We start from the raw sequence: 23,100 nt of genomic DNA, 5'->3' as shown, positions 1-23,100 counted from the left end.
GCCAAAAAGGGGATAGGGGCAATTGCAGGGTTAAAATAAAGATCTAGGGGAGGAGGCAGTCTGGGTTGTGGCTGGCTGGGTTGGGGGAGGCAGCTACAGACCTGGAATGGGGGCAGATGCAGCTCTTAGACAGGGAAGTGAGCAGGGACCTGTATTAAGCACAGGGGTGGGGCCAGTACCAGGGTTGTGGCCGAGATGAAGTTGGGTGGGCAGGGTTGGTTAACCAACAGGAGGCAGGTGCAGTGCACCTGTGGGCCAGCCAGGTGCAAGGCTGTGCAGAGGGCGGAGCACAGGTCTCCTCAAGCTGAAGCTGCTAAGGGACCTTTATGTGTCCTTTCTCTGCTCTTGCACCCGTGGCTGCTGCAGGCATCTTTGGAGAGACATGGGGCTCGCCCTGGTGCCCATGGCCTTAATGATCCTTCCTGCTCTGCTGCTGTGGCCCACACTAGCCAATGACTCTGAGGAACCCAACGTGCGTTGTGGAGGTGAGTGTGTGTGTGTGTGATGTCTCAGTCCCAGGCTTCTGGGGAACACAGCCTGATCCTACTCTGTGGGAGTCAGGCCACTGGGCAATCTCTTTCCTCAACACTCCTGTGCCCTCTGTACTCAAGAGATGCCCTCTGATGTCCCTGCAGTGTGGCTGCTGGACAGTCTTGGGGTGCAGTGCTTACTGTTTGCTGTCCCAGCGTGTCAGTCAGTGTTCTGATCTGGCTTCTGTGGGAAGCTGGAGGATCCTTTGTCTTTACCAGCCTATTCTGGGGTAGACTGGAGCCCCAGTGTGTCTGTAGACAGAGGCAGGGACCAGCTTCCCTGGGTAGTTTGATGGTCGGCTAGTTCCAGAAACCAGGCAGCTGCTGCCTAAAGAAGTGCTCTTGTGCTTTTGGATGTCAGCTCACCCCTTGGATCCACAGGGTTCGCAGGTGGTTCTGGTCATTTGAGAACAAAGGAAGGACAGAGCTTGTCTCAGCTCTGTGGTCCACAGTGAGCCTCTCTAGTTCGTAGAGCTGTGAGGGTGGTAGGCAGGAAGGCAATAAGCCCAGAACAGAAACTTTCGCATGACCTCAGAAAGCCCAGATGGGAAAGGACTACCAAGTGGAGAGGAGAGGGGAGCCTGGGGCGCAGTGGATGCTTCTGGTTGGCTTTGGATTCATTAACTCTTGAGTCTTGAGCTAACTCTTTGCTGTCTGCCTGCCTCTGGGCATCTTCACTTTCTACAAGATGACCACTGGAGGCTTGGGTTTGGGACCGCTCAGTCAGGCTCTCTTTCGGAGATGTTACAGCTGCTCCTCTTATGTGGTGTTGACCTCTAGCCTAGCTCTGGGACCAGCACTGGAACAGTTAGTTGCAAAAGCGCTAAGTGGGCACAGGGAGATGAGTACAGGGTTGAGAGAAGAAGAATTCTATCCCTGGGTTTGCAGCCTTCCTAATGCTGTAGCCCTTTAATGCAGTTTCTCATGTTGTGGTGACCCCTAACCATAAAACGATTTTGGTTGCTACTTCATAACTGTAATTTTGCTACTTTTACAAATTATAATCAACCACTTTTGGAGATGGAAGTTTGTCAAAGCGGTCATGACTCACAGATTGAGAGTCCTCTAACCAGTGGGAGCTGGAAGGAGTGTGGGGTAGAGTGAGGTTGTGGTGAAGTGCTAAAGTGTGACGTTGAGGAGGGTGAAGGTTACACTCTTCCCCAGAGTTGTTCTCTCAGTCTCAGGGTCAGCTGGGCCTTTCTGCCCCACCCCAGCACATTACAGCAGCCTCCCCCCCAAGGACCCGCAGAGCCCACCAGAGATGAAGCAGAGCGTCTAGCACCTCAAACAGGCCCTCTTATGCACAGACCCCATACTGGACATCTTTCTTTACTCTGATTTTATAAAACTTCTGCTTCTATGCAAATAGGAGGCCCAGCCTAGGGGCCTGGCTGCTGCCTGTAGGGGTGTGCTGAGGGCCAGCTACCCAAGAGGGAATATGCCTATGATGGCAGCTGCCTGAGGAAGCCTACAGCACCAGGTTCCAAGTCTTCCAGAGGGAGAGGTAGTGCAAGGAGCAGCTGACGCAGAGAACATGGGCCCTTGGGGCTGGCAAGAGGAGGCATAAACTGGGAGGGTTTAGGAGGCAGGATAAAAACTCCTGTTACCTTTTCCCTCTTCTCCCTGTGCTTTGTGCAGTGTGAGTGGGGTTTCAGAGCCTTGGTGCAGATTTTAAGTAAACATGTGTTGGAGGCGCTCTGGGCATTTGGAGATGCCAATGAGTTCAGAACACATCCAGAATGGGCTGGGCACAGGGTCATGTGGGCAAATAGCCCAAAACCTGGGTGAGGAGTTAGAACCCATATAAGGTCCCAGCGTGGGCACCCCCTCCCCAGTTCATTTGTTTGTTTGTTTGTGTGTGTGTGTGTATTTGTGGTGTATATATGTTCATGAGGAGCATACTTGTGGAGGCCAGAGGTTAAGGCTGGCTGTTTTCTGAGTTGCTCTCCATCTTAGTTTTTGAAACAGGGTGTCTCACTGAATCTGGAGCTCACTGGTTCAGCTAGACTAGCTGGCCATTAACCCACTGGGATCCCCTTCTATCTCTGCCTCCCCTCTGGGATTACAGGTGCATGCTGTTGTGCCAGGCTTTTCACTTTTGTTCTGGGGATTAAAAACACACTCCTTACACTTCCCCTCACACTTCCCCTTACACTTCCCCTCACACTTCCCCTTACATTTCCCCTTACATTTCCCCTCACACTTCTTCTTCATACCCCTCCCCCCATACTCCCCTCTCATACTTCCCCTTCACACTTCCCCCTCACACTTCCTCCTCACACTTCCCCATCATACTTCCTCCTCACACTTTCCCCTCACACTTCCTCCTCACACTTCCCCATCATACTTCCTCCTCACACTTCCCTTTTACACTTCCTCCTCACACTACCCACTCATACTTCCTCCTCACACTTCCCTCTCATACTTCCCCTTCACACTTCCCCCTCACACTTCCTCCTCACACTTCCCTCTCATACTTCCCCCTTACACTTCCCCCTCACACCTCCTCTTCACACTTCTCCCTCACACTTCCTCTTCACACTTCTCCCTACAACTTCCCCCTCAACACTTTCTTCTCACACTTGCACAGCCAGCACTTTACTGTCTGGGCTGTCTCTCTCACCCACATTGTTCTCAGTGGCAAACTCACTAATTTCTCAGTAGCTGCTTCCATTTCTATTCGAAGCAAGCCCACCTAGGAGAACTGGATGGGGATGACTCCTGGTTTGGTTTGAGTCCCTGTCTCCACGCAGATGACTTCAAGCAGACAGTAGGTACCACAAAATGCCAGAGGCAGTGCCACTCTGTGTCTTGAGGCAATCCTAATTCTCTCTTATAGATAAACAGAAATGGAAGCCTATCACCACCCAAAGGGAAAGAAAACACTTTCTGCCCCATTTAGGGGGTGACACCTGGGGCAGAGGGTGGACCAGCATTCTGCTCCACGTCTATACTCTTGATTATTGCTGTCACTGAGGAGCTACTTGCTGAGTATGCAGTCCTGACTTGGTTTCCCCTCCAGTGATGCTGCAGATGTTGATTCTGCATCCAAGGAGGCAGGCTCTTCTTAAAGCCTTTGTGGGGGAGCTGATGAGACTGGTAAGCAAAGCCAGGTGGAACCCCGTTCCACACCTGCAACACTCGAGGAGTATCTTATGGGAGTTGTCTCACAAGCTTGTAAGGTGGGACCCCAGCCTGTGGGTAACCTGCTGATGCCCCCTGTGTTGTGAAGTCCTAAAAGCTTTGGTCTCCAGGAAGGTCTCAGTCTGGAGGCAGCACCAATGCCAGTACCTCTCAAATCAGCCGTCAGAATCCATTGTCCCAGCTGCGTGCTCCTCGCTCTGGAAGGCAGAGCGGAAGCTGCTCTGTGCTGGCTTTTTCTGCACATTTCTTGGTAAAGGGTCAGCTAGAAGACAGCTTAGATTCCACAGGCTGGGCAGTCTTTACACTATTAAGACTTTTCTCTCTATACCACAAAAGCCACCTCCAAAATCCTAAGTGGGTCGACAACATGGGTCGAACATGGTGAACATGCTTGGTACCAAGCCCAGTAACCTGGGTTCAATCCCCAAAACACACATGGAGGAAGGCAAAAACTAATTAGTAGAGTTGTCCTCTATTCTCCATACATGCACTGTGACGCATGTCTACCCTCTCCAGAGTGAGATAACTAAACATAATAAAAAGAAAATCGGTAAACACGAGCATGTCTGTGTTCCAATAAACCTTTATTTATAAGAGCAAGTGGAGGAGCTTAATTTGGCCTGTGCTTGGTAGCTGCCCAGCCCTGCTGTACAGGTTCTGGATCTACCCACAACTGTTTCTCAGTTGCTCCATGCACGCACCCTGTTTATTCAGAACTCACTCGCCTCTCTGCCACACCACTTCTTCATCCTGAGGACTCAGTTTAAGACATGTGGAATTATCATCCCATTCCTCAGGTGAGACCTGGGCATGCCCTTCCCCAGGGTCCTGCAGTTGCAGTGCTGGGTACCAGGCTGGCTCCATGCCTGCGTCCTTGCTCCTGCTGGCTTGCATCTCCACAGCCTAGCTGAATGCTGGAGGGGAAAGAAGAGCTTGGAGGAGGTGGTAGAGAAACAAACGAACTGGCAAGCCACCTAACCCTTGGGAGACAGAAACCCCTGTGGAAAGAACTATTCTTCTCTTTAGTAACTAACTCCGCCCAGACCCCACCTGTTCAAGACACGTGATGCCTGTTATTGTTGACACTTTCTTCCATTCCATGCCCTTAGGTTGCCCTGTGGCCAGTGAGGTGACAGCCCTGTGGTTCCTTCCTTTCTGATCTAGTCTAGCTGGAGCAGCCACATTAGACTCAGAGGCAGAAGCCACTGTGGGAAAGCACTATGACCCCCAGCCCTGAATTTCCCCTGACCTCTGACCTCTGACCTCTAGAATGCATGTTCACTGTGTTAAGGGCATTTGGTCTTGTTACTGCTGCTTCCTGACCATCACCTACAATCTTCCTATTAACATCCTATATCCCCTTGCCATCACCCCACATCCCCATCATCACCCCACATCCCCTACCATCACCCCACATCCCCACCATTACCCCACATCCCCACCATCACCCCACATCCCCACCATCACCTTGCATCCCCACCATCACCCCACATCCCCACAATTACCCCACATCTTTACCATTACCCCACATTCCCCATCATCATCCCACATCCCCACCATAACCCCCCATCCCTCACAGCGCCATTCACAGGGTTCATTTGCTACAATGGGTGAATCTTACTGACATATCATCATGAAGGTAACGCTCTGTACACCCCACAGTGTGGGCACATAAATGACATGTGTCACATACAGTCACTTTGCTGCCCTGAAACACAGTGGATTTTGAGCTTACTCCAGCTGGCCTTCCTTCCTTGTTTTTAATCATAGCCTCGTGTAGGTTAAAATGTAGTAAATTCTTTGAGTGGGTGTTGTATGGGTGGGTATGTATTTTATGTATCCTGACACTGCTGGCACTCTCCTGTGGATTCTTCACCTGCTATCACTAGTCAGTATATTGGGCTTACACTTGCCTGTGTTTCTGGATTGTTCTGCTCTCTCAGCCTGATCACTTCCCATTCGGGGGTAGACATCTGATAGTCACAGCCTTTCCTACACTTTTCTGGTGCCTGTGGCCATGTGGTACCTGAACTCACCCAGAGCTCTGACCTATCTTCTCTGTGCCCTGTCCTTGTCTGTGGAGAACTTGGCTCTATCCCAGATGTTTCCCTTAGAGCAGTTATGAGAGTTAGAGTGTGCAATGGGTATGCGTGTGCGTGTGCGTGTGTGTGTGTGTGTGTGTGTGTGTGTGTGTGTGTGTCTTTGGATCATATGGGTTGTGTGTGTATGTATACATGTGTCTTTGGGTCATGGTGGTTGTATATATAGATGTATGCATGTAAGTATGTGTATTTTGGGGTCATGCTTGTTGTGGATGTATGTATATATGTGTGCATGTATGTACGTACATGTGTGTTGTTGGGTGTTGCAGTAAATTTCCAACCCAAATAAGCCTGTGCAAGGAAAACACAACTCAATATGGATCCACCTGCATACCTAGATTGGGCAGATCTACCACTACACTACTATATTCCCCACCTATGAGATTCCTTATAACTTGCAGTTTCTCTAGGCCACGTGCTTTTGCTCCATTTTCCTTCCACCTCCTCCTGTTCAGCCCTTCTCTCTCTCCTTCCTATCCCTCTCTCTTCCTCCTCCCCTCTCTCTCTCTCTCTCTCTCTCTCTCTCTCTAAACCTTTTCAGCTCCACTTTTTCCTTCCACTGCCCAATCACTAGCCTTAGCCTTTATTTTACAAGTTAAAAAGGGGAGAAGGTTCACATGACATCACCTTGATTCTCTCCTTGTCTCAGGAAGCCCCTCTTGGGGAAGCAGAATTATCATTAAAATACAAACAGCACCAGAGCAGTCCACAACAGTTGGGTCGTGACAGTTCTGTGTATGTATATATGTGTCTTTGAGCCCTGTGGTGTGTGTGTGTGTATGCAAGTGGATCTTTGGGTCATGGTGGTTGGGTATGTGTAGATAATGCATGCATGTATGCATGTGCATGTGTGTTTTGGGGTCATGGTGGTTGTGTGTGCAGGTGCATATGCATGCACATGCACATGTGATGGATCTTATGATGACAATCGACCTAGAACCACTGTTGTATTGGGAAACCCATGTTTATCTTCTTGGGCACAGGCCCCTTCTGATCAATTCCTTCCCAGAGAACCTGATCACGGCCCAGGAAGATGTCTCAATAGGTAAACATTCAACCTGATCTGAACTTGACCCTAAGAGCTCATGTAAAAGAGCTGGATACAATGGTGTTTTATTTTAAAGATTTATTTATTTATTTATTTTATGTATATGGGTACACTGTAGCTGTACAGATGGTTGTGAGCTTTCATATGGCTGTTAGGAATTGAATTTTAGGACCTCTGCTCGCTCCCATCAGCCCAACTTGCTCCGCTCCGGTCAACTCCACTCCAACCCAAAGATTTATTTATTATTATAAATAAGTACACTGTAGCTGTCTTCAGAAGAGGGCATCAAATCTCATTATGGGTGGTTGTGAGCCACCATGTGGTTGCTGGGATTTGAACTCAGGACCTTTGGAAGAGCAGTCAGTGCTCTTACCCACTGAGCCATCTCTCCAGCCCCAATGATATGTACTTGTAATCCCTGCCATCCTACAGCAAGATGGAGGTAGCAGAAAGGACAAGAGAGACCTTGCTTCTATAAGGAGGAAGACAAGAACAGACTCCTGAAAGCTATCCTCTGGTCTCCACATGCACGTCTTGGTGCATGTCTGTCTGTCTGTCTGTCTGTCTGTCTCTCTCTCTCTCTCAATTTTTTTTTAGAATGGCAGAGAAAGAGAGACAGAGACAGAGAAACAGGTAAAGATACAAAGCTTGAAGCATGTGTGGACTCCCATTCTTCTTGGCGGGCCTGTTGGCTGCTCTGGGGCTGGCCCTGCTTGGATAGCAGAGCCCCACAATCCTTCCTGCATACTTTAAGTAGTCCATTCTCAGGCTCTGTGGATTTATTTCCTCGATCTTCTCACCCAGGCTCACAGTGCAGATGCAGCCCAGCAGGTCATTCCAAGGTGGGTCCTGTTTTCCTGGGGACACCCATGCTGTGTAATCAGCTTGTAGCCAGCAGCTTTCTGTATCTTTCCACCCATCAGCTACTCAAAGAGGACACTCTGCCTCTCGTTGCTGACAGACCGCTCAGCCCATCAGTCCTCGCCATAATGGACAGCCCAGGCTATTGATTTAGTGACAGCCACTCCTCTGAGACCAGAGCTAATGTTTTCATTACACTGAAAACACTGTAACAAGTTCATTCTGAATTAGGGAACGGGTAGTGTTTGCTGAAGAAGGGTGACATTTTGGAAACCTGAGCTAAGACCTACTCACAAAGACACAGAGGTATGTGTCCTTGTGCCATAGAGCACGGCCCAGTGAGAAGCTTGTGACTCAGAGGCTCTGCCTCCTTTTTTTCCCATTAGGGTTTTTGATTTCGCTGGGGCACTGGCCAGATGACCCTTATGTCCCTGGGTCCCTCTTTTCCTCCTCTTCTTCAGCAGTCAGCCTGGAATGCATCTCTGAGGAATGTTCAGCCTTCTCATCTGGCTTCTGGGCATTTTCCATGGACTTTCTTCACTCCTACGCACCCACATTTGTACTGTTCATAGACTCATTTGACCCTCACCCCCTTGCCTTTTGGTTCCCACATGTGTTACTTTCTATTGTGATAAAACACCATGGCCAGTCTCCTTACAGAAGGAGCAGTTCATGTGGCTTGCAGTTCCAGAAGGACAATAGTCTGTCACCATTCTACAGGGAAGTGGCAGCAGGCAACTATGGCTGTTGGGGCAGCCAGCTGAGAACTCACACCCTGAACCTCAAGCAGGAATCAGAGAGAGTGCACTGTCATGACATTCTTTCCTCTGCAAGGCTACCTTCTAATCCTTCCCAAATAATAGAGTCTGAGTTGACCAAATTTTCTTCTCCATAAGTGAATACTTGGGGCTGGGTATAAGGACTGGGGGCTAGACAAGATTGGCTTCCACTGTAGCTGTGGTGGGTAGACTAGGGGGATCTTCAGTGTTTTCTGGTAGGAGCCAAAGGGAAATTGAGCTGTGTTTAAATAGGCCCAGGTGCTCTCCCACCTTGCTTTTGTCTCTGCCATGACAAAAAGACACCCAGGACCCTTGTTAAAGCTGAAGCATTAGAGCTGTGGTGGGTGTTTGCCCATGAGGAAATCAAACCTCCTCTGCTCTCAAAAACTGTCCATTGCAGGAGCCGGCATGAATTGGCTGACTCACCGCTTACTGCCTAGACTGAGTTCTGCAGGTTGCGAACCAGGCTCTTCATTGACATGTACTTTGAACTGACTTTATTGTGGCATCATCCTTCTTCCTGGGCAGGCAGAAAAAGTTTCTGAATCTGTTGGAGTAGGTCCCATGCCCTCAGATGGAACTACAGGCGTTCAGTTATAATGATACCCATCAACAGAGGTGGCTGACTCAGAAGACAACAGACAAAGCTGGCCTGCGTGGTTTCTCTATCACTTTATGAGAACTCACATGAACTGTGCCTTTCAGATTCTTTCTACAACTGGACTATATTTTCTTAGTTTCTTTGAGACAAAAATCTTGTTATGTGCTCCAGGCTACCCTTGATCTCACTGTGTAGCCCAGGGTGACCTCCAACTCCTGCTTCAGCCTCCTGAGTGCTGAGATTACAAGCATACGTCACCATTCCTGGGTTGCACCAGACCTTTACTCTGGATATATGGCTCTAGCTAGAGTCTCAGGAGAGGATCTGGCCTTCAGAGCACTTTCGTGACTATACCTGGAAGAGGTTCTATGTGCCCACCAGCCACCTACTCACATGCTTCAGAAAGGGTTCGGGGAAGATGATAACCAGATTAGGGAGCTCAGCTCACTTTTAAATCTTTGGCCATTACCGAATGGAGCACAGACCATGAGCCTCACCTAGGGTGCTGAGCAGTGTCCACTGAGAGCACCCAAGGCCAGTAGCTGCTATGGTTGCATGTGGCCTCCAGCTCCCTATGAGTGTAAGGGGTATAGCCTCCCCAGAGCACCTCTAATTATATAATGGCTTCTTTTAACTGACACAGACCCAGAGGCCCCATGGGATGGAAAATAACACAAAAGCACCTGCCTGTGTCTTGTGAAACAGCAAAGCAATCCACAGTCTGTTGCTTTGTCTATTCTTGCCTTCTCCGGCTCTCCCTCCTCCCCTCCCTCCCTCCTCGGCCACCCTCCCTTCCTTCCCTATATTGCTTTGTTTTTGTTTGTTTGTTTGTTTGTTTTTGAGGCAGAGTCTCATATGGCCTACTTTAGGCTGGGATCACAAGCATGCACCACTATGTCCAGATCCAGACTTTTCTTAAAGTAATCAAATATTTTATGGGAGAGATTCAGCATGCAGGAAACATGGAGTAGAGTTTCGCAGACTAAGACTTGCTTAAATCAAAAGCATACAGAAGCAAGGTCTGAATTGTGTTATCTGGCTGGGCTCGGTACATTCCAGCTACCTGAAGGCTGGCTGCAATTGTTCCATTTGATGTTAGCACTCAAAGTCTTCCTCATGTGTCTGTCCATATTTCTATCAAAGCAAACATCATTTTCTAAATGGTTCTCTGGGCCCTTAGGCATACAGGGCCATCATCTTGAGCATCAAAAATGATTGTGGCTTATGGTAAACAGAAAGACAGTGAAACTAGACAATTTCCTAAAACTAACCTCACACTCCAACACATTCTCACATCTTTCCCCGGAAGCAGGAGGACACAGCATTCTGGCGCTGTGCAATTGGTCTGTTTTAAAGCAGTATTCAGTAGGTTTTTTGTCCTTCCCAGCATCCATCTCTCATCTTTGCCTCTCAGCCAAGGCATCTTAAAGTTATGAAAATGAGTTCTTCCCTTACAGTGGCTCTGATTTTGGACCTGGAAAATATAATTTGGGTTAAAACTCAGTGGGGAGCCCCTCCCTCAGCCGGTTGCCGTGGTGATGGAATGGGGGATGTAAGACCTGCTGCTACTTGCAGGAGCCCCGGGCTCCAGTTTTGTCCACACCAGCTGGTGGAGCCTCATCTTTGCAGACCCCCCACCCCCACCTGCTGCCTCCTGAATCTCTGCCCAGTGCCTGACCCTCACAGAGTGGGATGCTGCTCTCTGACTAGACACGTACTTGCTAGTTGAACCCTGATCTTGTTCAGCTAATGAGCAGTCAAGAGCTTTGGAGACTGGGCCAGACCTTCCCTAGCCCTGAAGGGTGGCCACAGCCTGCCTCTGCCAGGCATCCTGACTGCTTCCATGTAGGAGACAAAGTGAGGCCAGGCCACAGGACGGCTTTGGACAAGGCGTGGGCCTTTGGAGATGGAAGGTATTCCTTTAAAGTGACATGTGAACAGGCTTGGGAGACCCAGAGGCAGTGCTCAGAGTCTAAGACTTGGAGTGAGGGATAACACCCGGTAAATTGCAGGGAGAGCCAAGAACATTGATTGCCAAGGTGTGGACCAGACAGGCAGTAAGGGCTATGACAAATAACTGGGAATGGTCAGCCATTACCTCACATTACCTCAGAAGACAGCTTTCCTTTTTATTGTGTGTTGGGGTAAAATTGTGCTCCTCTCCATTCATATGCTAAGACCATAACTATACAAGTGGCTGTTTGGGGAGATAGGCCCTTTAAACACAGGGTTAGAGTGAGCAATATCTGTGGGGTGGGCCTTACCCATATGACTGGCTCCCAATAAAGTAAGCAGGACACACATAAGAAGAGGACTGGCCATGGAAGAGAAGGACACAGGTGAGACACATTGTTGGCAGGCCACTGAGAAGGGAAGCCCTGGGAAGCACTGCCATGTCTATGACACCTTCATCTCACAGTCAGCCTCCAGAGCTGCAAGAGAGACTTTGGTCCTCATACACCATGGAAGGCTACCAGCTCTGGAAACAAGTAGCATCATACTGAACAATGTGGCTTCAGCACCTGGGGGATGGGCTAACCTGCACCCATGAAGTTGGGAGCCACGGAGGTCTCAGCCAAGTCTCCAGAACTCCAGCTTCTCCCTTCTCCCTGTGATGCTCTGCTTTTGTAAAAAGGGAAGCTTCCAGAAGATCTGTAGCAACTCTCCCTCCCCTCCCCGTGGTTATGATGCACTCATCCGAGTAGCAGGAGCTGGCCAGGATGCAGTTACTAATGGAAGAAAATGTATAGCAATGATATGGGGAGGCAGCCAGTACGCTGCCCTGCCCTGAGTGCCCACCTTGCCACCTGTGCTCTTGATTTTTGCCTCCCAGTGAGCTCTCAGGTTCACCGACTTCTCAGCCTTGTACCATGGCTGTCTTTTACCTGGACTGCTGCGGCAGTCTATCAGCTGTCATTGTATACAGCCTGGTCCTTCTTCCTCCATCTTGGTCTAAGGGTCTGGATGACATAGAACTCTCAAGTGTCACTAAAGTCAGAAGACTGGTCTCTCTCTTGCCTGAGAGAGAAGACACAATTCCTTCTGGCCCAACCTACCCTGCCACCTCAGCACATAGTACACACTCCTTCCTCAGGGATCTAGGCTTCTGTTTAGCTCATCCCTCCATCTTGCCTTGTACTTTCCCATCATGGTGTTTGTATGTATGGTTTCTCTAATTCTTCTACTATACTAGTCAACGATGCCTGATTCTCAGGTCTCAGTGACTGGGGCCCTTGCTGGGCCCACTAGGGCCACTGTTGTCACTTGCTCTCATTCTCTTGCAGCCTTTCACTGTGAGGTGACCTGTATGACTGCTTAGACAGTGACTGGAGCCCTTTCAGAGGGCCATGAGGGATTTGGAGGCTCTTGGACTCCACATTTTATACAGTTCCATTCTGTCAGGTACATCAAGCAAGTCCAGTCCTGGACTCAGAACTTCCAAAACGGATTCCCTCAATACCCCTGGGTGGCAGAGGCTGAGTCTGTGTAGTACCCGTTTTCTGACCTGTGCCATCTACCCTATTTTTCCTGGCGTGTAATTCCTCCTTTCAAAAAGATAGCAGAGCCCTGCTAGCTGCAAGCCTTCCTCACTCTGAGTTGCAGAGCCCTGAGTGTGCATGCTCTGAACTGTGATCCTTAAACCACTGAGAGGCAGTTTCAGCCTAAGTGAAGGTGCTCAGGTGTCTGGTGACATAGAGGTTGACCCCAGGCTTGATCATCCATCTTTTCAATGTTCTGCAATGGAATGGAGTCTCCAGTACACCTGCCTGTTGGAATATTGCATAACAATTTAAAAGTAATCGATCATGCAGAAGTTAGAAGCCACCCCCAACCCATGCTCTCCTTGTCCTAGAGGGCTGTAGAAAGTTCTGTGTGTCCTGTTCCCGGATGGGCCAGATGTCACTAGGCACAAGGGTTGTCCTTTGGATGCTTCTCACCGCACAGCTTCCCCTCTGAGATTGAGCTCACTGATACCCCAAGCAGACGTGTGTTCCTGCTGGGCAGAGCTGTGGCTTGTGCTCAGTAACTTCTTTGTATCTCAAAGATAGCCAGTGTCGAGCATCAGATTATTTTGCCCCCAGAAGATACAGCACCAAAGAGCACGCACGCAGCCCCTGAGTGCCACTGCCCACCTATTCTTATTGTGCCGATTCTCCTGCCATGTCCAGTGCTCTTGCTTTGGAAGTTCTGAGTCCAGGACTGGACTTGCTTGATGAACCTGGCAGAATGGTGCTGTACAAAATGTGGAGTCCATGCTGGCACTGGAAAGTGATACAAAGGGTCTGCTCTGGTGCCTGTCTGGAGAAGGCCCATCACCTTAGTACCAAACAGGGTCTGCTCTGGTGCCTATCTGGAGATGACCCATCACCTTAGTACCAGGGGTCACTTGAATTTTCTGTCCCCATTTTCAAATTCTCCTCTGAGAAAGAGGAAGGCAGGAAGCGAGGAGGAAGTACAGCAGGGAAGGAATTGGGAGACACAGCTGGGAGAGTGGCTTGCCCTCTGGCAGGCAATGTGACCCACCAGTGTTCCCATGAGGCTCCACTCCTGCTGTCTGCTCTAATAAACTCGAAACTCCAGTGGCTTACATGAAGATTTCAGATTAACATTTAAATTAATGCTGGACTTGAAATATGGAGCCCAGGTCGCTGATGTGACTCTCCTTTAACATGTTCTGTGACCTGGGGCAGAAATTTAAAATGATCTTTTCTCAAAGAGCTCTTTCTCCTTGGGGAGGCCAGGGATGGCATGGCAGTGCTGGAAGTGCCCCTCCAACCTGTCCTGTTCCTTCCAGAGGCTAATGATGTCTTCTTGGCTCTGAGAAGCTCCCCCAATCATGACTGTGGGTCCTCCCCTAGGGGCTGTAACCGTCTGGGTAGCTTCTCGATGCCCCTGCCCCAGACTGACTGAGCCTCTGGGCTTCTGATTAGGCCTAAATGCAGAAACAACCCTGAGATCCTAAGACCCTAGATGGGGTTGTTAGTATGATATGCATAGGAATAGCTCCCAAGAAGTCTCTGGTAAGGAGAAAGGGAGGTAGGATGAGTTGAAAAAGAAATGTGCCCAGTGGCAGCTCTGCACTCCACAAGGGACACCACAGTTGTCCTGCCTCACCAACTATAGTCTACCCCAGGGAGGATGACCTTGACCTGAGGCTTCCTGGCTGGATAGATTCCAGACAGTCCTTTCTAGGAGGGACATTGAAGTACAAAGCCATCCTTCATCTCATGGTTCTTTCAACACCCTGCTTTCCCATGCTCATTCATTCCCCTCCACAATGCCTTCTCTTCCCCTCAGCTATTCAGGATGAGGGTTATAGAGGCACTGGACTCAGTGTTCCTCACCAAACATCTTATTGTGTCCTGCTCTTGACTGGCCAAGACCAGCTCCAGCCAACATCCTCATTCTAGACATAGGACAAGAAAGGACAAGGGTGAGCTGGCCCTATTGGAAGGTTCCAGAACAAGCAGCTTTGGAGCCAACATGCACCAATGGAATGGGAGGGATGCTTGCTTTTCATGACCTGATGATAACCCAGAGCAGCTTCTCAGCCTCAGAGATCATGATGGCATAGTGCCAATGGAATCATGGCTGACTGCACCATGACTAAGGCCAAGCAAATCTTCCATCTATGTGGAGCATGGTCAAGGAGAAACCACAGCTGTTCTACTGGAGGCCTTAAGCATACACTGGATTTACTATCTAGTAACAGTTTCACATCCAAGTGCTAACTAGGCCCAACTCTGCTTAGCTTCTGAGAACAGATTAAGATTGGGTGGTATGGCTATACACTGGTCCAGTGATGTAATAATGACTGGCAATAACTCTTTCTGTCCAGGCTGTCATGATCAGGCTCAGGATCATAGCGGGGTGATGCTAATGCCTTAGTTCCAAATCCGTAGCTGAGGCTAGCTCAGAGCTGCTGAGATAGATGTACCAGGGAAGTGGCTCTGTCCCTCTCAGTCAGGCCCACAGAGAGGGAAGCTCCAGCATTAGCCGCAGGGCAGTGGCAATGCCACTGTAGAACCAGAGCAACATCTACCTAGCAAATGCCTGGAAAGAAATAAACACACTGCCCCTAGCCATAGCCCAGCCTGTGCCACCAGTTGCTACATTCTGGTGCAAAGTCAGAAGAGCACCTGAGGTCAGATTCCAGTGGTAAAGGCTGGCTCTGGGCATGTGAGGTTACACTGTTCAAGCAAAGATGATCTAGGGTAGAGCTTCAGGTTGGAAAGAGACAGCTCTGGGTTACTCAGCAGCCTGATGAGCCATCTAGGCTGACATGCAACTATGTCTGCACAAATTGTTTGGCACTTGGACTTTTCCTGTTGCACTTCTTCAGTGTTCCCCAAGCTGCCACCCCTGGGCTGGCCTTTTGTCCACAGATAGGTAGAGACAAGGAATCTAGAGTCAACTTTCAGTACAGCTGAAGAGGTTGGTGTGGAGGCATCAAAGGCTTTATTATAGGAACAGCTCCATTTCTCAAGCTGGACGGTGAGCACCTGAGAGGAAGATTTTTAGGCAGATCTACAGATCACAGAGATAGACCCTAAATTATGTTTCAGAGTCCACAGAGATGGACTTTTAAGAACAGGGGGCAACTTTGGCCAACACTTTCTGGTGGTACAGGTGGCTACTTAGGCCAAAGCAAAGCCACCAGAGGGGGTCTGGGATATCTGATGAGCTGGCACCACCAACAGCTTCCCTCAGTTACAACAGTGCCATCTACGTGCAAAGGAAAGCATGGTTTGAAAGGCCAGAATACAGGGGCTGGAAAGATGGCTCGGTGGTTAAATGCACTTGCGACTCTGGCGTGGACCCGGGTTTGATTCCAGCTATTATAGGGAAAGTCTGTTTCCTAAATGCAGACCATGGAGGGAAAAATCTTTTTTTTCTTCACCTTAGTAAGGATTTCACTTGTCAACTGAAACCTACAGAACACAATAGTAGGAGCTACAGTGAACCTAGGTGTAGTTCTCAAAACCTAGCCTCTCATCCAGTCCAATGCCCTGTTCTGGCATCCAGGCCCACCAGGCATATACACGGTCCACAGACAACTACTAATATACATAAACACAACAAATGCTTTTGTTTTCAGAAATTAAAAGAAAAGACCACTGTAAATAACCCAGGTTTTTGTCCTTTTGTCTTTGGACACTGCAGAGCAGGGATCCTTGTCTCTGAGTCAGAGTCCATACACATCTGTGGTTGCAGGAGCTCTGTGCCTGGGGTAGGGTGGGAGATGAGGGGGGGAGGGAGTGAAGCCACACTACCTCCACCCACCCTACTCCTCTCCCCTGACCACACCATCTGTCTTGTTTAGCATGCAGGGCCCTGATGGACGAGGTGGAGTATGACATCACCAAGGCTCGACAGAAGAAAACCAAGGTGGGCTCTTACCGAATCCGGCCTGACGGGACACAGGAGAGGAAAAAGGTAGCGGAAAAGGAATTATGTGCCAGTGTATAATTGCGGATATGGGCAATTACCAGCCATTTATCCAAACAGCGGTTGGTCTTAATCTTCTAACCTTGCGCTTGTTCAGGGTGTCAGCTCTAAATTGCTTCTGAGTCCTAGGGGACCCAAAGTAATCTTTAAGCTTGAAATTGAAGTATCTCTCTCAGCACCTAAATTTTGTGTTTTGTCAAGTTGGAAGACATTTCGGCCTCGTTGTTCATCAGAATAAAAAAATAGTGAGCCTGTGGTTCCTGGGCAAGACCAGCAGGGAGCCCAGGGAGGTGATAGGGCAGATGCTCAAAGCTGTGCAGAGCCCCTCTTGGGCACTCCACCCCTCCTCCTTCTCGATTCTACAGATTTCCAGTGTGGAGCACAAACAGAGTATAGGCTTTTCACAGGATAGACAAGCCTGGGGCTAGGGAGGGGTCTCCTTCAAAGGTAGTCAGAGGGGACTTGCCCCAAGAGTCCACAGCGGCAGTCGCTACAAGGAAAGATGGGCTCAGTCTGCAGGCAGGAGGGCTGGCCAGCTGGAGGAAGTCAGACATTTTCGGAGACACCGTTCCTTCTAAGCACAGATAGTGAACACTAAAACTGTTCCTCATGGTGTCCAGAGTAGACAAAGCTGAACAGCCACAGGAATTGGATTCTTGCTGTCTTGTCTTGTGTTAAAGCAAACATGGAAAGAATTGGTCTGCACATCTACTCTTTTGTGACATAGTATTCCCATGCATTGAGGGAAGAGGAAGAGCCCAGGCCTGTATGGAGGTAGACTCTGTGTGTGTGTGTGTGTGTGTGTGTGTGTGTGTGTGTTCACATCTAGCAGTATTGCTTTAAAAGAGTAATTTTCATGGAGTAATTGGGGTGACAGGGAAAGTAGAGGAAACAAATACTATCCCATGCAAGGGCACAGGAAGGATCCAGAGGAAGGAAGGAAGTGGGTAGCTGCTTGCTGGGAGCTACAGTATCCCAGTTGTTAAGCAAGTTCTAATCCTGGAAATGACCTTGCAGAAGAAATAAGACCCTGTGGTACTACTGACCATTGTGGAAGAGCCAGGCACACAGCTGCTTAGGAAATTGGATGAACAAACTTGAGCATCTTCCTTCTCACCCTCCTACAACATCCTGCAGTGATATCACTAAGGGCTGTCCATTTATGAATTCTGCACCTTCCTGGGGCCCATTCTTAAAAATTCTCCTGCCTGACCCTTAATCTAAAGAGCTTAATCTAAAGAGTTTTTCTGATTTGCCAGGACACAAAGTAACTTCAAAGAGTCTACTCTGTGACATGAATCATGGAACATTAGACAGGAGCCCAAGATCAAGGTGATAGCAGTGGCTCAGGGACTTCCTTGGCTCCTCCCTGCATGGCACATCTTGTACACTCAGGGGTTGCAGTTCTATTGGTGGGAGAACTGGCTTCGGGGAATCCGGTGGTCAGTTTTCTGCCTCTGGCTGCCTCACAGTGGAGTAGTCTCCATAGCACCAATCTTAGAGGAATTCCACTAGCTTCAGAGGAAACTGACTGGATGGTTTCACATCTTTTCCACTTAGTGAGTTCTTCTCTCTGTGACTCAGTCCCTCAGGGGTTTGCTTCAATCCTAAGCTACTTGGTCAAACCTTAACCACAGGAGTTTGCCCAGTGTACCACAGAGGAGCCAGCAGCTCAGGTCGTGCCTAGACATCTTGGACCAGGTCCAGGCCACGTAGCCTTGCCAGTGGTGGAGATATACAGGCATCCCTGTGTCCCTCCTGAAGCTTAGCATGGGACTCAGAAAACAAAATAGGACATTTGGTTACACTGCTGGAGACTGGCTTTCCCACACACCTCTCTCACAAACCATTTTTGCTCATACATCCCTTCTCTTGCACAAATTCCCCCTCTTAAGTCGCTCCCTTGCATCCATCTGTCCTGCACCCTCAATCCTTCACCTCTCTGGCACAAACCTTTCTCCCACACTACCTCTTTGGTTACTGGCATTATTTGTGGCCATCGGAGAAACCTACCCACTCTAACACTCTTCCTGACTATCCAGTTAGTAATGAAGTTCCAGCAGGCAGCTGGATGGCCTGGGTATGTTCCTTGAGCCATCAGGAACCAAGGGCCACAGCCAACCACAGGAATCAGAATCCCCCATGTCTCTCCCTCTCTACTGTCCCCTTAGCCTTTGATTTGGCCTTCCCACCTTGTACCTCTCTGGGTCATGGATGGCTGCTCTTAGCCCCTGTCCTGTCCTTTCTTCCTGGGTACCGTATACCACATGCTCCTGAGTAGAAGCTGCCATAGGCAAGGGGAAGACATTGGCTAGAGCCACCACATCTCTAATAGATACCTTTCCTGTGTAACACCAAGATTCCCCAGGCATATACTATACTTAGGATCCTCCCTGCTAACAAAGGGAGGGTGATAGGTCATTGACCCAGCCAGCCAGGATGTGAAGGGGTAGTTCAGTTCATCAGGAACTTTAGCCAATAAGGGTGGGAACACTGCCAAAGGGGGTTGTCCTTATGGCACCTAGTGTTCCTTTGGTGTCCCAGAGGCTTTCTAGTGTCGATCAGACCCAATGAGGTACTGGGATGCCTCAGGGCCTTTATCTAGACTGTTACCCCTTCCCCACCAAGTGGACACTTTCTCTCAGGAAGAGACCTTACTCAAGAATTGTACCACCTGGTAACTTGAGTGTCCTCAAAGAGGAGGCTCAAAGCCAGACTCTTTCCCTACAGTTTATCACCTTCTTACTAAGCAAGCAGGCAGGATGGAGTTACAAGTTTCATTTTAATGTCCTTTGACATCATCTCCCAGTCAGCAGGGTGGTTTTGGCCAATTTTACAGATATTTGTGAAAGAATGGATAAGAAATACTTGTTCAGTTACAGGTATTGTGCACTGCCTCAGATCTCACTCACAGACTACCTGGCTTGGTCTAAAATACTCTTCCAATCCAAGGGACTCTCTTCCATTTGCCTTGTTTTTCATGTAGACAACATCTCATATAGCCAAAGAGAGCACTGCCACACCCACTCCCTTTTGTTTTGTTTTTATGAAGAAATGAGCTGATCTCAGAGAACTGTTTCTCAGCTCTGGAAGCTGGGAACAGGTGAGAGATCATATCTTGGAGCCACTTCCTTGGGGGGATCTTAAAACATCTCCCAGTGCATTAGCCATGCAAAGCCATGTACTTTAGAAGTCAGTCACCTTGTAGGTATGGTGTCAGGCATGGTGTCTTCAGGTGGGGCCAGGGGCATGGGCCATGCTTAGTCACTGAACACAGGTTGTAATTCTCTATACTAGTTGTCTTTAAGGCTGGAAAGTGTGTAGTATGATTTAGTCTGGAGGGTTCCTCTGCCCAGAGAAAATCAAGTCACATATTATCTGTAAGAAGGCATTTGAACAGACAAGTGCCACCAGCCAGGGCTAGTACTAAAGGGACCAGCATTTTGCCAAGTCCAGACACTCATGTCTTTGGTTCCTTTTTTATTTTTAACTGTTAGCTTGGAGTTAAGCAACCCGCTTGAATGGTTCCTTTTGCAAACAGATTGATTCAGGAAGCATTAGTTAGTGACTTGGATTTTTTAAGAAAAAAAAAAAAAAACATTTATTTGATTTCTTGAGAAGCAAGACAAACCACAGTGTCATTTGCTGCTGTGAGCCACTGTGTCATGTTATGTACTCTGCAACACCAGGGTCCTCAGGCATCCTGGAGCTGTGCAGGTGCAGCATATACTACTGTACTTGAGGTCCTGCCTACTCACAAAAGGAGGGTGTTAGGTCATTGTCCCAGCTAGCCAGGAGGCAAAAGTCCATCAGGAACTTTAATAGATGCTAGTGACCCTTAAAATCAGATTAATGGAGTATTTATAAATGACAGAAGTTATATTGTAGAGGAGAACTCTAAGCTATGGTATTTTATATAAAGCATTAACATAAGAAGTAGGAGGAGCCTGAGGACACTTTGTTTGAGAAGACTCAACAGTGTCACTCATTGCTCATTCACAGATGCCTGTGCAGAAAATGCCAAGCTTCTCCAGTGCATAGGCTCTGGCAGCCATGGCTTGTGGTTTAAAGGCCTGTGATATATTTTTATACAGACAGAACCTAGACTGGGCACCCACACACAAGGCCAAGCTCCAGTGGCTGTATCCTTGGTGATGGACTCACAGTCTCCATGAATTGATGTCTAGACTAGGAATTGTAGATCATATAATTTCGACCAGCCACCGAAATCTAAACGCCAGCTCCCAGTGTGAACGCCATGCTGCAGAAGGCCCTGGCAGGCTCTGGAGGGTCCTTAGGATAGCCCAGCAAGGGGAAAGATAGTTTAGTGGACACCAGTGTTATGGAAAAATAAACAGCATCTCATTATGCCCCTTTTTATAATTGTGGGAAGTCACAGCCCACTTCCCACCTCCAGACCCTTCTACCTCAGCCAAGAAGGCCTCCCTCCCACACTTAGACAAACTAGCACACATGGGTGTGGAACCTGCTACGACGCACTCAGAAATACCCAGACTCAAGCCAAGGCTGGGTGCTGGCCTGTCCCAAGTACAGAGTGAAAATAAAAGTTAATGCTTGCTCTGTGTCATATCCCCTGCAAGCGTGCCACTCAGGGGATACAGAGGCCAGTGGAACATGGGTTGTCCGAGTTCTATAAGGAGTCCTATGAAGAAAACAGAGGGTGGGACCTTCCTTCAGGATGCCTCTTTCCTTTCCATGACATCTCAGATACCTACCATGGCATGAGCAAGACTCTTTGTGGCCAGGGACAATAAGATCATCCCTTTCCCCAACTCTGAACCTCCGGGTCACCTCACAGAGGACAAACACCAGTGGATGGATAGATAGATGAGTGTGGATGGATGGATAGATGATAGATAGATAGATAGATAGATAGATAGATAGATAGATGAATAGATAGATGATGGGTAGACGGATAAATGTATGGATAGGCAAATGGATAGATGGATGAATAGATAGGATGACTAGATGAAAGGATTGATAGATTGATGGATAGGTAGATATATGGATTGATAGATGGATGAATGGGTAGATGAATGGATGGATGGATGGATGGATGGATGGATGGATAGATTTATGGGTAGATATATGGGTTAATGGATGAATACCCCTGGTCTCCAAGACTGCATAACTTGGACTGTACACATATTTTAAAAATAATTTATTTGGCAATATCTCACTGGCTTGGCTTATACATAGAAACCATTTTTAAAATTTTTTAAATTTGTTTGCTCTTTTAGTGAGAACAAGAAAGAGTGTACATAGCATATATATCCACGTCAAAGGACAACTTATAGGATCCAGTTTTTTATTTCTGTCGTGTATATCCCAAGGAGCAAATTCAAATCTCAGCCAGCCAATTCTGCCCCAAATGCTGCCTGGGTAGGTCTCAGTGGAAATACAGCACTCCATAGGCAGAAGGGCACAGGAGTACAGAGGCAAGGTACTTCATCCAACACCACCAGGTCCTGCTCACTGACCACAGGTAAGGTGGGTCAGGAGGTGGCAGCCTACCTTAGCCAGGGCAGTGAGCTCAGGAAATTTGTCTTGGACATATGCCCTAGTCACTGGATATGCAAAAAAACAAAAAAACAGAAAAAAGAAACAACCTCAAACCCAAATAAAAGCCTACCTCTCTCCTCAGTTCACAACTGTTCTCTTCACATACAGTAGGCCACACTACTACTACAGTAGTGTGGTAGACAATGCCAGGATGAGTCAGAGTATCCAGAGCTCACAGAGCAGGCAAAGAAGAGACATGGGTGGTCAGTTTAAGTGGCTGCACTTGACCTCCACATGAAGTCTGGGAGTCTAGGAGCTAAATGTCTCCTCCACACTCATTAATCTTCAGGAACAAAGATGGACATCAATTGGCAGGAAAGGGGCTGCAGTGCGGGGAGATGGCAGAATTGCCTTCTAGTTTGTGCTGTTATTTACCCCTTGGGAGAGCCTCGTTATCACCACCCTGAGTGTCCACCCCATGCAAGAGATAATAGGGATTTTATTTAGGGCTTGGCTGTGGGGGCTGCAGGCTCCAGTTCCCCACCTCACAGAGATGTTCCTCTGATCAGTCCCCTCTTCTCCAGTGCAGTCACACCAGGAACAGAAACAGCCACAGGAAATTCTCTTTCAATCCACTGAAATGGCCCAGATGTTCAACATGGTGGTGGGCAAGACCTGATGGGCATAGCTTGCTGACTCTTCAGCACCAGTACCAACACCCTGTGTCTGCATGATACCTGATACCAACACAGGGAGCTTACCTCTAATCCCTTTGTTTAGGTCAGCCTGATCACTAGGGCTGTCTCAGACTTTCTCATCTCCCACACCCCTAGAAGAACCAAGAACAAGTCCACATCCCGAGAGTACCTGAAGAGATGGAGCTTCCATCCATCAGCTGTCCTCTGTGGCTTAGGGGTATCCAGTGCTTGCTGACACTGTGCCTACAGCCCTGCGCACCTCCCTTGCACATTCACACGTGATCTAGAGTCTTGTCACCTGCAAGTCTCCATGCTAACCCTTGCAATCCAACAGAGGAGACCTCCAAAGTGCCTAGGCCCTACCA

General features: G+C 48.6%; 1 protein-coding gene across 1 annotated transcript in view; it reads left to right on the top strand.

Moving 5' to 3' along the window:
• Positions 1-263: 263 nt before the first annotated feature.
• The window catches only part of Cnpy1 (canopy FGF signaling regulator 1), a 59,571-nt gene continuing 36,734 nt past the window's right edge, over positions 264-23,100 (top strand). Inside the window, exons 1-2 of the mRNA XM_085836550.1 lie at positions 264-485; positions 16,390-16,502. Of these exons, the coding sequence (XP_085692676.1) occupies positions 383-485; positions 16,390-16,502 (216 nt within the window). The 5' untranslated portion in view covers positions 264-382. The remainder of the gene's footprint in view (positions 486-16,389; positions 16,503-23,100) is intronic.

The sequence above is a fragment of the Mus caroli genome, unplaced genomic scaffold (genome assembly GCF_978045245.1).
Source record: "Mus caroli unplaced genomic scaffold, Mus_caroli_1 scaffold_4, whole genome shotgun sequence".
Taxonomy (NCBI): domain Eukaryota; kingdom Metazoa; phylum Chordata; class Mammalia; order Rodentia; family Muridae; genus Mus; species Mus caroli.
This window is presented reverse-complemented; position numbering and strand designations above follow the sequence as displayed.